Source organism: Cydia pomonella, chromosome 1, assembly GCF_033807575.1.
Source record: "Cydia pomonella isolate Wapato2018A chromosome 1, ilCydPomo1, whole genome shotgun sequence".
In the NCBI taxonomy this organism is placed as follows: domain Eukaryota; kingdom Metazoa; phylum Arthropoda; class Insecta; order Lepidoptera; family Tortricidae; genus Cydia; species Cydia pomonella.
Window position 1 is genome coordinate 3,285,241 of NC_084703.1, and position 16,863 is coordinate 3,302,103.

Here is a 16,863-nt window from a genome sequence, read left to right on the forward strand (position 1 = left end):
CATTATAATACCATTATTTTTTAGCGAGCTATTAGAAATCATAATCATTATAGCAGCACATCCATTCCGATCACTCGTAATTTTATTTATAGTACATATGGCGCTACTTTACCGCACTAGTGCGAAAATTTGCATATTACGTTACTGTGTCGAACATTTAATGGGCCATATGTACTGTAAAACGTTGTACGATACATGTGCGAATAGGTAATTCGCAACTCGTGTCGATTTTAAACACTCCCTTCGGTCGTGTTTTAATATATCGCCACTCGTTTCGAATTTCCTATTTTTCACACTTGTATCGTAATGTACTATTATAGTACATATGGCGCTACTTTACCGCACATGTGCGAACAGGCAATTCGCTACTCGTGTCGATTTAAAACACTCTCTTTGGTCGTGTTTTAACTTATCTCCACTCGTTGCGAATTTCCTATTTTTCGCACTAGTATCGTAATGTACTATTGCAGTACATCTGGTGCTACTTTACTTCACTAGTGCCATAATTAGCACATTACGTCGAAAATTTTAAGGGACCATATGTACTGTAAAACGTTGCACCATACATGTGCGAATAGGTAATTACCTATTTTCGCACTTGTATCGTAAATGTACTATTACCATCAAGCACGTTTCAAATGATTACTATTCTTCGAAAATTAATTAACAAATTAGAATTACCATTTAGAAATATATCACTGAAATGTGCTTTCGAAGCATAGTTATATGCCACGCACAGTCCAAACTATGTTAAAACATCCTTTAGCTTTTGATGAAATCGTTTATTTTCAACTCTAAGGGCTCCTCTACACGATGGCCCAGCGTGGGCCAGTCCAAGGGACGCATTTATGCGTTAGAGGGAGCAAGTGATATTGCTATCTCATTTCACCGCATAGCTGCGTCCCTTGGACTGGCCTACGTTGGACCATCGTGTAGAGGCGTCATGATATTTGCCGGTGATTCAGAAGTACTTTCAAAACTAGAAGGATTTTAAACGGCTCGATTCGGACTGCACCTATAATTATTTTTACAGTACATATGGGGCTACTTTATAGCACTAGTGCGAGAAGTAGCATATTATGTTACTGTGTCGAACATTTAAAGGGCCATATGTACTGTAAAACGTTGTACGATACATGTGCGAATAGGTAATTCGCACTTTCCTATTTTTCGCACTTGTATCGTAATGTACTATTCGGCAAAGAATGCTTATATGTACATTCGAGAGCAATGCAAACGGGTCATTTTTATATAAACAACTCCAATACAAAGCCACTCGTTTTCATTTGTCTTTAAGTGTATTTTGGCTGCGTTCATTTCACGTTGTCTCTTTCTCTTTCAGTATGTAAAAGAAAAGAAAAAGACTCGTTGTCTCTTTCTCTTTCAGTATGTAAAAGAAAAGAAAAAGACTCGTTGTCTCTTTCTCTTTCAGTATGTAAAAGAAAAGAAAAAGACTCGTCTCTTTCTCTTTCAGTATGTAAAAGAAAAGAAAAAGACTCGTTGTCTCTTTCTCTTTCAGTATGTAAAAGAAAAGAAAAAGACTCGTTGTCTCTTTCTATTTCAGTATGTAAAAGAAAAGAAAAAGACTCGTTGTCTCTTTCTATTTCAGTATGTAAAAGAAAAGAAAAAGACTCGTTGTCTCTTTCTCTTTCAGTATGTAAAAGAAAAGAAAAAGACTCGTTGTCTCTTTCTCTTTCAGTATGTAAAAGAAAGAGACTTCCGTAAACGCGGCAATAGGGAGTGTTACTGCAATCTTCTGCCGCCAGAGTGCAGCACTAGCACAGACCGTAAACCATATAGTAACTTATACTATGCCGTACACAGTTTTGAACATGTTTTCACAGATCCGTTACTAATAAATGGGTGAATCAACTGTTTTTGTGGTGTTATCCTGTCCCATTGTCCAAAGGGACATTACCGGTACATCTTCTTCTTCCTCGCGTTATCCCGGCATTTTGCCACGGCTCATGGGAGCCTGGGGTCCGCTTGCGAGAAAGCGACTGCCATCTGCCCTTCCAACCCAGAGGGTAAACTAGGCCTTGTTGGGATTAGTCCGGTTTCCTCACGATGTTTTCCTTCACCGAAAAGCGACTGGTAAATATCAAATGATATTTCGTACATGAGTTCCGAAAAACTCATTGGTACGAGCCGGGGTTTGAACCCGCGACCTCCGGATTGCAAGTCGCACGCTCTTACGGCTAGGCCACCAGACATTACCGGTACATTTCGTTCGAAAAAAATGTTGTATGTCGATTTAATTATGACGAACTCACTGGCGTATATTTTTTTTAAATAATTTATTTGATAAAACGCGACGTGATAATCTCTTAATATACAAATTAAGTTCTTTACATGTTCGGCTGGAATTTCAGCATTCAAATATTGATCACAAAAATAAATAACAAAATATAAAAGAGGCAGTACAAAAAAATATTGGGGAAAAAAAAGTGGGTAGTGACCCTGCCTATGAAGCCGATGGTCCCAAATGATGGGTTCAAATCCTTGGGCATGAGCACGAATATTTTTAAATATTTATATTATATATGTATATATATATCGTTGTACCTTCAACACAAGTCTTATTGAGCTTACTGTGGGACTTAGTCAATTTGTATAATAATGTCCTATAATATTTATTTATTTAATTAAGCAGCGTCTAACGTAAGTTAAAAGCGCCAACGCAAACCAAAGCGGTGTACGCGTTTGCAACGAGATCGCTCACGTAGAACACTTCCATAGGTATCAAAGGATTGATTCACCCGCGGCCCTTCGCGTTCGCGATGTGTTCGATCACGTAAAAATCAGAATTTCAAGTATGGTTGTCCAAGGGAAAAAACTCCGTAACCATGGCAACGATTGACACTAAGAGAGACCCCACGCTGGCGTCTTTTGAGTATCGACGACTTGCGCTATGGAAAATGACGTCGCTGCGCAGTTGCGCCGACGCTGCGTCGAGCAGCAGCCATAGACTTGGCTAGACGCCGACGCTCGGCGCTCGAGAGACGCAAGTGTGTTGTGGCTCTGAAATGTTGATCCACCCAAATACGACATTAATGCATTTTGTTTACTGTTTGTGCTAGTGGCGCCCCCTACGCAGTTCTGCGTAATATTTCCTATTATACTACTTATGATTTAATTTTAATATGAACCGTTCGTTTCTTACTTCCATTTTGTTTTGTCAAAATTATTCTCCGCTTCCGCGATTGGCTTCTGTGTATATGTTACTTTAGATTTTTTGTTAACGCCTCCCATAAACATGTTTCGCAATACACGGTGTTTATTAACTTCGTTAATTTCGGGGTACATTTAAGGAAATTGAATGGGGTACAAAAAAAAAAATCTTTTTTTTTTTTTCGTAAAAAATAAGTAAATGCTGCATATAGCGTTGTTGTAACATTGTCATGCTATTTAATTTAACCAAACAGTTGAAATCTTTAACATATAAATATAATTTCGAACAACTGAATCGACATAAAAATCTATTTAATCATAGAATCTGCTCACAACATTTCACGAGTCGGTTAAGAATTGCGACCGGTAGAGGACATGCGGACATTCCGGACACGCGAAAGCAAAATTCCCGAGTTAAAACGAAGACGTCAATAAATGCGCAATAGTTTTCTTCATAAATGTTAAATTATACGATTTTTTTAATGAAATGGCTAGTTTATGGGATGGTTTGCATCGTATTCGGCTTGATAACGAATGCTACGATGCTTGTTTTTTATTTAATATTATTTAATATATTCTTTACGTGTCCATGTTTCAAATGTGACGGACAGACCGACATTGTGTTGTGCTAAAATGGATTTTCGGAAGGAAATGAAGTTTTTACAATTTACACTTCACATACGGACATGTTATTTATAATACAATAAATGTAAGTATTGATAATGATATATGCATCCATTATTACCCGAGTGCGAAAAGGTTTGTTTGATAAATTATTCACACAACTGGCTAATTTTTGCTAGTTAAAATGACGTCATTTAAAAAAAGGTCTCTTAAATTGGCTAATAGTAAACTTAGTAACTTAAATGTAAATTGCCGAGTTTCTACCTGGTCCCATATTGGGATACCCTCCTACAATTTAGGAGGGATTTAAATCTTCTCGGGTCAGAGATGTAGCGTTAAAGCCGGAGTAGGTTTATTTGAGGTTGACGAAAATGTCCCAGAATTTTTATCGCTTAAAGAAACGCTTAAGTAGCAAATGTGTAAACAGACCCAAATGTGAACCCATATTAACCTTATAAAAAAAAATTATAACTAAAAAATGTGTACGAAACGCCTTCTTTACGATCTTTGATCCACAGTCCCTGACCGCGCCTTGAATATTATCTCTGATATCTGACTTTCGCAATCGGGTGTATTTGTATGTATTACTTTTTAAATAGTATGTTTGTTTGTTTGCCCGCCCTCAGGTGTATAGCGATAGGGTCACATTTGTAAGTACATCGCGTAGAACATTATGTATCTATATGTAACTATATATACGAAGCCCTTTAATTAGAAATTAAAATTCATTTAAGTGGTATGCGGATTGAAACGAATTCATTTTGTATACTCGTTTGTTGCAAAAGTTGTTGTTGTGAGCTAAAAAGTTTTAAACAAAAAAAATATTTTTGGTACAAGCTTTTATAGCTGACTGTACTTTTCTTTCCACAGGCAACTAATACTCATCGAGGCACTCTAAAAACCCCAAACACAATTAGGTTGCGTTGTTTTATCACGGAGTTCCTATGGCCACCTCCTGTCTCCATCATCAGATCATCTCGATGGTACCATAATATTGCATTGTCACCCGACTTACATATGTATGCAAATTTTCAGCTTCATCGGAAACCGGGAAGTGGGTCAAATTTAACTTGCAAGATTTAATAAAAAAAAAGCTTGTAATAAAAGCTTGTAAAATGAAATGTTTCAAGGGATCTATTTCTGGCATTCATTCCATAATATCATATTTTTACAAGCTTTTGTTTAACTTGCCCTGTTAGTATGTTGGTTCGTTGGTGTGTGTTGGCCGATTGAGATGAAAATTTGCTCACATATGTAAATCGGGTGACAGTGCAATATTATGATACCATCGAGCTGACCTGATGAGGGAGACAGGGAGGAGAGGGAGTATTTGGGGTTTTTAGGAATGTCTCGATGAGTTTTTGTTGCCTGTGGTAAGAAAAGTACAGTCAGCGATAAAAACTTGTAATAAAAATGTTTTTTTTTTTTTTGCCAAAAACTTATATTGGGATGGAAAGAGGTTGAGATTTTGAGTAGAAATAACAAAAATTCCTACATTTGAGAAAAGTGAAGTATTTTTTGTATAGATTCTGAATTTTTCTCCGAGCAAAATATTCTTCTTACGAGTCAAATGAAATATCTCTACTACCTATGCTCCAGCTATTGTCATATAGTATTACTCGTATTCCAAAGGTTCTATGGGGTAGAATAGAATAAGATTTTTTTTACCAACATAGGTATATGGAAAACAGTTATAATGTTAGATAACACAAAATTAGTAGTATATTAACTTTTGCGACAATCGGGTATGCGTGTTTTTTTTTTTAAATCATAGTCTAATGTAGTGCGCTATGTCTCAGAAAGCTAAATTAACTTAAAAACGGTGTATAAATGTAAGCAAAATTAATACAAAAATTAGTTCATGCTCCACTTGTGCGAAATTACTAATATATTTTCTTGTATATTTACTAATTATCTATCGCTTTGTATATTTATTATTTTTAAAAAACATCGAAATATTAAAATTACTAAAAGGTAACAATTATAAAATACCGTACGGGTAAGGGCGGATTCGTACTACGTCCGATCCGAATCCGATCCGAACCCGTGAAAATATGGTCCGTAGTAACCGTAGAACTATTTATATGGTAAGTTACGCACTAGATCCGAAAGAAATCGGATGACGGAGATCGGATCTAGTGCGTAACTTACCATAGAAATAGTTCTAAGGCTAGTACGGACCATATTTTCCTAAATTATTGCAAACATTATTTAATAATTAAAATCCTACTCATAAATTAACTACCAATAGTTTTCTGACACACTGCCTTGTGAATGCTGTTTGTTTATGCATTAATCTTGTTGTTCTACTTATTAACCTTTTGAGAGCCGTATATTAATTTTGCCATGCGTCTGTACATTTAGGACCCGTTTCGCAATGTCCAAGTACAGTCCTGAATAAGCTACTTGCCACTTATCTGACGAATAAAGTCATCGTTGCCGTTTCACGATCTTCAAATAAGCTTAACTGGTAGATAGTGCTAAGTGTTGCATGAAGTTTTAATATGGCATTCAAAATGTTAAAACACTATCCGTTAGATTTAGAAACTTTATAAAGAATGTTTTTGTTCATTTCTATGACATTAAAGACTAAAAAAATAAAAAAAAGACCGAGTAAATAAAAAGGAACTCTAAAAGTTACCATTTGCTAGCAGTGTTGGCGGACTTTAATTAGAATTGACCGGTAACCATTACAAATTGAACCGTAAACTAACCGTCCGTTATGGTTTACGATTACGGCTCGGCCAACTCTGTACCCCTAGTGTAAATAAATTCGATTTCCAAACGTGACGTACGCGTTTGCGTTTAGTCTCATTTTGTATTGAATTTCGAAAGAGCGCGCCAAGCGGGACGTTTTGGAAACTCAAAATCCTATACATAATGACACTTAACGCAAACGCGTTCGTCACGTTATGATGTCGATCAAAGTTACACTAGGGGTACTGTTTGCTGTTTGTTACTGCTGTTTTTAGAGTATTTATTATATTTTTATTGAATGATGTTTGTTTTCTGAAGTGTCTTAAAAGTGATTATTGACTAACAAAGCAGGAAATACTAACAAGGAAAGGTACCCAACTGTCCGGTTCCGATTTTATATATGTTATATTTATATATGTTATAGAGTAGTCTAAAATAACGGACACCTATTTTTTTATACTGCCCAAACTCAATCTATTGGGAGAAATTGTCGTCCAAATTATTAAAAAAATACTAAATCTTCTAACTCCTGTAGAAAGTGATGCTCAAGCAACTTGCAAGTTAATGGCTTGTTTGAGTATATGTTTGAGAGCAGGAAAAAATAATGAGCACGTGTTTTGTTATATCTGCTTAAACTTAAGTTTTTCTAAAAAAAACACCCGTCCTTATGTGTAACTTTAGCGATAAGATATTATAAAACTTCGATTTTTTTAGGAAAAAATGAGTTTCAGCCGATATAACAAAACACATGCTCATTATTTTTTCTTGCTCTCAAACATATACTCAAACCAGCCATTAACTAGCAAGTTGCTTGAGCATCACTTTCTATAGGAGTTAGAAGATCTAGTTTTCTTTTTGTTCTTTGGAGGACAATATCTCCCAATAGGTGAAGTTTGGGCAGCTAAAAAAAAATACGTGTCTGTTATTTTAGACTACTCTATAACATATATAAATATAAATCAAATCGGAACCGGACAGTTAGGTACGAGTACCTTTCCTTGTAAGAAGCATAAAAGATGAATAAAAGTGATTCTTTCTAAAGTATCGGCGTATGTTCATTTAAATATATTATAAATTTTTAACTAAATATAAAACGAAGGTTAAACTTGCATTGTGTAGAGGTAATACAATATAGTTCATGTCATCCACGATGACGCGCAATCGTTGCGTTGCGACAATTTCACGATCTATAACGTTATTGTCGTCCTAATCATTATCCTTTCTTGGTCCGAGTATTAAAAATACGTTTGAATGTTGTCACCGGCCTTTGGCTTTGGCTTAAAGGTCTCGTCCAGGCCAATCAGGCCATCAAAAAAAAAAGAGAGCGACACACCGACAGAAGAAAAAATAGGCAAAGTGAGCATCTTCATAACAATACATGGTGAAGTGCCCTTTACAGCATACGACGCTATATATGGCCGATATGATATTAAACTCTATTGACAGCTATTAAAGTTCAAATTTGAACAAATATTTTTTATTACATGCAGTAAGTGATAAATAAATATCATTACATATGTAGTGAATAATCGTTTCCCATCGTATTTTCTCTGGATCGTTCGTATTTGTTATGCTACCTCAGTCAACCTCAGTACATTTTGTACTGAGACTGACTGAAAATAGCATAACACGTTCGTACGTTTCCGTAAAGAAACGATGGGAAAGGATTATTCACTACATTAGTAGTTTGTCTGCGGAGTGTTACCACGCCTAGGTATTTGTTTTTTTTTTCATTGGGATGAAATTCGGTATAAAACTTGGGCATAAATTAAATTTGTTTATTTTTGTTTTACCTAATTTTCCAGGCTATACTAACATAAAATACGATTAATTGAAGTTCAATAGAAACAAAAAAGTAAACAAAGCGATTTGCCTTTATTTCTCCCTAACTTTAAACATTTAAAGAACAAACATAGGACACCGAAGGCCCACTGTCCTACCTATAGGACTTATTAATATCGATGAAAATTAAATCATTTTCTATTGGAACAGAGTTGCATTTGGTTTGTTCCGTTAAATTTTCAAACAAAGCAAAATCAACTCTGTTTCCTACGCTGTAGATTTGAATTACACTGACAAATTTTGTATGGCTGCGCCTTGGGACGGTATGCTTGAACCATGCATTTTCTATAGACCTTCACTTTATATAATATTATTTTAAATAGACATAGAAATTAAACCTTGTTTTTATATTTCAGTCATATATTTTTCGAAGTTAGAACGTCCGTACATCCTGTCATCGTGGTACAGTCAGATATATCGGAGCGGCCGAGGTACTCAAAAATATCTCAACACGCACGCTAACGCCTTGACAATAGAGGCGTGTTCAGATATTTGTGAGCACGTCGGCAAGATGCAAGATGATTGGGTGGTATAATTGGCAAAACGAAATGTTTTCTTTCGGAAATATAAAAACAGCTTAATAATGTAACTGGGTGAATCAACTTTTTTTGTTTTGTTATCCTGTCCCGTTGTCCAAGGGACAACAGTGGCACAGTTTGTTTGAAGATACGTTGTATACCGTTCTATTAACATGCTTAGTAGGGGGCCCATTATGGACATTGGTTATAACGACGACAAAAACGCAAGTTTAATACATTTAAGTACCATAAAATCAGTATTTCAATGAACTTTTGTCCCCTGGACAACTAATCGTAACCATGGCAACGAGTGACGCTAAAAAGTTGATTCTCCCAACTAGTGATAATAAAATGCTTATTAATTTTGCTGTTTGGTCCCATTTTTCGGTTCTAGTTTTGACCGTGTGATGTGTTTTTACGTAGTTTAAGTTCCTTGGTTTAAACAGATTTCTGAATAGTGTTGTGAAAACAACATGTAACATGTATTGGGTGTTATTTTAAACCTTTCAAATACGGAAGGTGGAGGTAAGGAAATAAATCTCCATATACCAAAAAGTGTCATCAAAAAACCTTAAATAGGTGGCGCTACAATACCTAGAGTACTTGAACAAAAAAATCAAATCATAGACAGCGCACTTCACTCCGTCAATAACGCCTAGGATCTTAGCTACTCTAGCGCTACCCTGGAGATATTAGGAACTATTATTTATAGCTGACAGCTGGACACTTTTGCAACAGTTCTGTCATAAGAGATTTCTCTCCTCTTAAATCCACACTCCATACTTTCAAAGTCCTTTACATGTGACAAAAATGAATCAATTGATTCAGGGCTATGAAGGAGTTACAGTAGGTTTAGGACCTTTTAACTGTTCAATAATTCCCTAACAATTAAATGGCATATGTCGTAAATATATGTCGATTTTGAAAAGACGTATCACATTATATAAAGAAAGTCATAGATTAAAAGTTTGGCGGACTTACCTCAGTTTCTTGCGACAGTTTTTAGTCTGTGGCATTCTTTATTTTATTTTAGTAACTACGTAAACTAAATACTTAAAAATCGATTTATTTATTTAATCTTTATTGCACAATACATGAAGGTACAAATGGCGGACTTAATGCTTTAAGGCATTCTCCACCAGTCAACCAATGGGTTAAACCAGAAAGAAAATTAAAAAAAAATGTGCATTTTACTTACGTAGTTACTTCACTGCTTAAATGTAAAATGATTTGATACTCGATCTATATTTAACTTAGATTTAGAATATAGATTCCACTTCCCTTAAACTAATAAGCGTAACTTTTTCCTTAAAATATCCGTATGTGCTTCTTGTAGGACATAATTTCAGTATGTGATATATTGTGTTCAGGGGGGGCGCGGGCTCGGGAAGCGTCCTCCCGTAACTTTTTCCTTAAAAAATCCGTGTGTGCTTCTTGTAGAACATAATTTCAGTATGTGATATATTGTGTTCAGGGGGGGCGCGGGCTCGGGAAGCGTCCTCCCGTAACTTTTTCCTTAAAAAATCCGTGTGTGCTTCTTGTAGAACATAATTTCAGTATGTGATATATTGTGTTCAGGGGGGGCGCGGGCTCGGGAAGCGTCCTCCGAGGGGTCGCTCGCGGAAGCGACCCCCGACACTGACGAGAGCGGGGGCGCGGCGGCGGGGGGCGAGCACAGGCACCGCGCCAAGCGCCGGCACAACCAGCCCGAACAGAAGGTCAGTGTGCTGTGTGTAGGACATGGGGTCCCCATTTTCCTTTCTAGATATTGACATTATTCAAAATATTTTTATGTAATTTGATGTATATTAACCAAGTTTGTTACGTATGTCTGTGTTCTTGACTCTGTCAGCGGCCACGTAGCTAAGATATAGATACAGCGACGATAGGTGGACAAAGAGAGCAGTAGAGTGGACCGGTCATAGAGGCACTAGAACAAAGGCCCGACCACGCGCTAGGTGGGCCGACGAAATAGAGAAGGTAGCTGGAAAAGAATGTTGTTAAAATACCCCCACTCTGACGGGAATAAATAAATACTGGCAACATATTTTTGTATACGTGTGTGCGTTCCTGAGCGTAAGACACGAGCGTCCCACGCACACGTCGATCGTGTTTTGGCCATTGAGGTATAGTACTAGAGTCGGCATCTTCAACAAAATGATTCCACACCTCATTGAAGTGCCGGCACTTCATTTCGTTTAGTACGTCTCCGATTGACACATGTAACGAAAAAAAAAAATTGAAAATGCCTTTACGCGCTATGAAAATGTATTCTAATAATATCTAGAAACATAGTAAAAGCAATATAATAACAATCCACTGCGAAAAATGTTTTGTTTTAAGCTTATTTAGATTATTTTGAAACGTCACTTTAAACACTCGCAGTGGTACGCCATTTTCTTTGGCGCATAGATTATATTTCGCAGATGTAACATGGAGGTATTATACTAATGATAATCTACCTTATTGTTTGTAGAATATATGCACAAAAATGATAAATTAATTGTTATCTTGTAATTTTTTGAAGTGTTTTTATTACATTTAAAGAATATATTATGTTATAAGCGCGATTTGATCAAAATTGTTACGAGTACGAGAATTAAACACAAAAGGTTTTAAGACTATTTTTTATAAATTTTAATATCGGCAGTGTCTCAAAAGAAAAATCATTACACTTTAATGGAAATACATAAATTTTGGCTAGATTCTTTACAGTACGTATTTAGGTAGAAAATTAAAAGTTGTCATAACAGTTTCGCTTCTGACTTGCTATTATTCTTAAGCTTAGTGACATATGTCAAACGCCGAAAATGGCTGACACAAGTTGTTCTCGATAGCGTGTCTAGTACGTAGTACATTTATGTCACTGGTTTTGGCTTCACTTTTGTCAGATTAGCCGTATAGGGACTGTTGGTCTCTGTATATCATGTCTATGAACAAACCGATAAAAATCAAACATAGTGGCATAGCTATGGTTGATATGGAACAAATTGTGTCAAAACATTTTCAATAATGTTAATGACCGGAGTATGAAAAGGCGGTTTTGGCGTGCCTCTACTTTCGTCTTAAGTGAATAAATAGTTTTAAGTGTTCATACTAGACTGAGTAGGCATCGGCTCAATAAGTTCGCGCAAAATGTAATTGGGTCAATCAACTTTTTTTGTTTTGTTATCCTGTCCCGTTGTCCAAGGGACAACAGTGGCACAGTTTGTTTGAAGAGACGTTGTATGCCGTTCTATTAACATGCTTAGTAGGGGGCTCATTATGGACATTGGTTATAACGACCACAAAAACGCAAGTTTGATACATTTAAGTACCATAAAATCAGTATTTCAATGAACTTTTGTCCCCTGGACAACTAATCGTAACCATGGCAACGAATGACGCTAAAAAGTTGATTCTCCCAATTGATATTTGTAAAGGACGTGGCGATTTAATTGTTGCTCGGCATTGTTCATGATTAAAGCAAGTTTCCTTTTTTTCTAGTAGGTTTTTTTATACATATATAGATTTATGACAAGAGTTTTGTTGTGGAAGTTGGCAATGAATTGTTTAACTACTACTTAACACAAAATACAACAACATAATACATTGACGTTACAGCAAGGCGTCCAAGTAGCGGCCCTAGAGGTCCAGAACGTGAAGCGGGCCATCAACCGCTACGGGACCCTGCCCAAGGGCGCCCGCATCGGCGCCTACCTCGAGTCCCTACGACAGTCAGGAGGCGCCGCGTCCGTCACCCGAGAACCCGAGGAAGCCCGATCCTTGTCCCCTCGCACCCGAGCCCAACCACACATGATCCGCTCCAACTCCTCAGGAGGAGTCACCGCCCCTGCCCCTGCATCCCCACGCTCAAACAGAGCCCCATTACGATCTTTTAATAGCCCTGCGAAACCCCGCCCCCGTCTAGCAGAACTAGAATTCCCTCCACCCCCACCAGATCTTCCACCACCCCCAGAAGAAACACAACTCCCTCCACCCCCACCACCCGACGCCGAAGACGACCAAGAAGAAGAAAAAAGCCACAAGCAAACGATGAAGGAAATGCTTGAGCTCAAACTAGTAGCTGAAATCAAAGAAAGAGCTGATAAAAAGAAGCATAAACTCAAAGACTCACCACCTCCTAATGATTTAGTCATGCAGACTTCTTTCGGAGATCCAGTGACCAGACTAGTCTCAGAGCTTTCTGAAAGCTTAAACATGGAAGCGTTAAAGAAATCTGATAAAAAAGAGCAACCCAAAGATAAAGAGACGGTATCTCCTATAGACCTCAAAGCGGGCTTAAGGAAAACCTCATACAACAACGTTCAGAAGACTGATGAGAAGCCGACGGACTTCAAATCGCAACTCAAAAAGGTCGACAAGAAAGTCGCCGCCAAAGAGGAGGAAACGCGATCGATTATAGACTTTAAATCTCGCTTACGGAAGGTCGATAGTTCAACGCCAGCTACGAACGGAACGAAAAATTCCCCCGACCAGGATTCAAAAAAGAGTGATGAACGCAAATCGGACTCGGGCTCTTTAGAGACAGAGGAAGAGGATAAAAGAAGGAGCACAGGGAGCATTAGTAGCTTGAAGAAATTGTGGGAGAATAAGGAGTCTGATGAGAGATTGAGTCCAAAGTTGAAGCCGAGGGGAGATGACAGCGAGGAGACTTCTCCTGAAGAACGCACCAGCCATATAGGTAAGATACTTGTTCACATTATGCCTCTGAACTGAAACAAGTACCTAAATAAAACGTGTTAATCTTTAATAAAAGCCTCCTTCTCCTAGATATTGCCACTTTAGAATTACATCCGACATTTTGAGGTCGGCATTCTCGTCGTGGTCTCGATGAAAGACTCCGAGTCTACGAGTCGAGTCGGTCTTATACCGAGACTACGAGGCCAATTTTGCTAAATACACAATTTGCGTCTCCAGGCAGGAGCGGTAGCGTCTGCAAGAGGGACGAGAAACCTGCAGTCCCGAGCAAGCCGGCAGTAAAGTGCCGCCCCCTAAAGGGTGGTATCTACGCCACCCCCATCAGCAGCGAGGAGGCGGAGGAGGACGCGCTCGCCAGGCTCCGGTCGTCCTTGGAGAGCTGCACTAATGATGTGAGTACTGGGTACCGCCCACAGGTAGGTCCTATCAGTGAGAAGGTGCAGAAGGACGTTCAAGAGCCACACTCAGAGAGGAGATGGAGGACGCATTCGTCAGGCTGCGGTCCTAACTGGAGAGCCTCTCCTACCCCCTCCTCCTATTCAGTGAGAAGGTGGAGAACCCGCGAGAGCTGCGCCAACTGATAAGGGAGTACCATCCCAGGGACGAGGCGGAGGAGGACGCGCTCGTCAGGTTTTTTTTTTTTATACTACGTCGGTGGCAAACAAGCATACGGCCCGCTTGATGGTAAGCAGTATCCGTAGCCTATGTACGCCTATGTATGCAGGTTGCGAGAAATGCTGGAATTCCTATTTAACTTGTTTTTATATCGGAATAATTAAATATTTTCGGTGTGACGCACCGGTCTCAATAATGATTATGTACTTCATCTAGTACATTTGGCAGTTAGGTTCAAATTGTATTCGTTCTCTTGTTAAGGACCACTCTGTTACGCTTGTAATTCTGTTTTTTTTTTTATCAAATAAAAAAAGACGAGTGCTATTGCATGTCTTTTTAGCTGAAGATTACATTTACCATGAGAAAAATTAAAAACAACGTTCATCTCATACAAAAAGATTTCACTCCGTCACATTTATTGGGGACAAAAACAAAGACAACGAAAATAATTTTGACCCTTAATAACTGTCACGCGTGATCTCAACCCTAAAAAGATCCAAAAATTACGTGAACTTAAAATACCATAAAACCTCTCGACGACCGGTCTGGCCTAGTGGGTAGTGACCCTGCCTATGAAGCCGATGGTCCCGGGTTCAAATCCTGGTAAGGGCATTTATTCGTGTGATGAGCATGGATATTTGTTCCTGAGTCATGGATGTTTTCTATGTATTTAAGTATTTATAAATATGTATATATTATATATATCGTTGTCTAAGTACCCGCAACACAAGCCTTATTGAGCTTACCGTGGGACTTAGTCAATTTGTGTAAGAATGTCGTATAATATTTATCTATTTATAAAAACCGGGTTGTAAAAGTGACCCAGACCGTAACCATGACAACTAGCAAGTTTGTTCATCCATAAACGTGTCCGCAGGTCCGTCGCGGCTGCACGGGCGGCGGGCGCGGCTCCCTCTGGCGCCTAACGACGTCCGAGCGGCTCGCGAGCCTCGGGGCGGCCTGCACCGCGGCCGCGGTCGCAGCCCCGCCGCAGCTGCGGGTGCAGCTGCGCGCCGCCGCCGCCAGGTGAGACAGCAGTACAGTAGACGGAGACGGCACGGGCGGCTACCTCTGATTACGTCCGAGCTCGCGAGCCTCGGGGTCGCAGCTGCAGGTCAGACGACATGAATTCGGAGCATTCTTTACAAAAAAATAGTTATTTACGATACAAGTGCGAAAAATAGGAAATTCGTAACGAGTGGCGATAAATTAAAACACGACCGAAGGGAGTGTTTTAAATCGACACGAGTTGCGAATTACCTATTCGCACATGTATCGTACAACGTTTTGCAGTACATATGACCCTTTCAATTTTCGAGATGGTTACATAATGTGCTAATTTGCGCACTAGTGCGGAAAAGTAACACCATATGTACTGTAAATTCTCTTTTTGGACGTTCGAAAAAAATTATACTACCCAGTTTTTTACGATTAAACAGGTAAGTCAGTATCTTTTAGTTTACTTATGTAAAGGGCCTTATACAGTGGAGTTCGTAAACATGTATTTTTTTTACCTTGTTGCAATGGATTATGTGAATCAACTCGACTGTACAAGAAATATACAATAAATACTACGCTTTCAAACTTAATAAATAATAATAATAACTTAATAAGTACTACAAATAGGACCATGGGCTGTGGAAGGTTACATTACTTTTATATTATTGATTGCGGCCGATCGTAAATGTCCTGTGTAATGTTTTGACAGTAGTGACATCCAATAGATAGGTAGAGGTTCGTTAGGTTACTTCAGAAGGGCAAACTGTCCAGAAAAAGGTGCCCCTCGTAGCGGGGCTTCGTCGACTCGGGGAACGAGACATTTCACGATTCACGATATGCCTAGGAATTTCATGATCCGGCTGATTTTATGATCGGCCGCTAACATTATAAATATATATGTTTTCAGATTGGAGAGCGAGGCGCGAGCCCTAGCGTCGCCCGCGCCGCCCGCGCATCACCTCGCCGAGGGCGTTGAGAAAGCCCTACGGGAGCTGCACGATATCGTTACTAGGTAAACATACAATAATCTTCTACATTCATTTTTAAAGACATATATAAGCGTCCTGCTCCATACTTAAAACGTCTATTAAAATATTACTTTTTCTTAGTCGGAATACGATACGAATAATCGTTGAACTATTCACCGAGTACATAAGGGTGCTCTACGTCCTATGGGTAGAACAAATACAGCCTACCTGCTCCTAACAGTTTTAAAACGCCAATTAAATTTATTTTACTTTTTTTTTGTCTGAATACGATACCAAAAAATCATTGAAATAATTATCGTACATTCGGGAGCCCTACGTCCTATGGGTAGAACAAATGTAGGCACTAGGTTAAAAGATGTAAAATTTTAAGATAAAATTGTACTGCCCAGTTTTTCATCCGAAGAACGCACTCTACAGCTCCATAATGTTTTGTGGAACTGAAATAATTATGTACCTAACTTAAACTTTTGAGAGCAAAAATACCGCATAATGTATGGTATACATCACCATCTACATTAACTATTAAATTTAAGCTTGATTTTGTCTTAGCCTTTATACATCTCGTATAATCAATGATTTTTTTTGCTTTTTTGACTACCCATTCTTAACTTAAAGAACTATTGATTTGGTTTAGTTTTTTTTCTAGGAAAATTATCAATGCTATCTTAAAATAAAATTGGTCCTCTACTTATAATTTGTATTGATTA

General features: G+C 38.3%; 1 protein-coding gene across 1 annotated transcript in view; it reads left to right on the top strand.

Moving 5' to 3' along the window:
* The window catches only part of LOC133526698 (tyrosine-protein kinase Abl), a 123,254-nt gene that overhangs the window by 93,111 nt on the left and 13,280 nt on the right, over positions 1-16,863 (top strand). Inside the window, exons 14-18 of the mRNA XM_061863411.1 lie at positions 10,431-10,570; positions 12,456-13,536; positions 13,773-13,945; positions 15,046-15,194; positions 16,075-16,179. Of these exons, the coding sequence (XP_061719395.1) occupies positions 10,431-10,570; positions 12,456-13,536; positions 13,773-13,945; positions 15,046-15,194; positions 16,075-16,179 (1,648 nt within the window). The remainder of the gene's footprint in view (positions 1-10,430; positions 10,571-12,455; positions 13,537-13,772; positions 13,946-15,045; positions 15,195-16,074; positions 16,180-16,863) is intronic.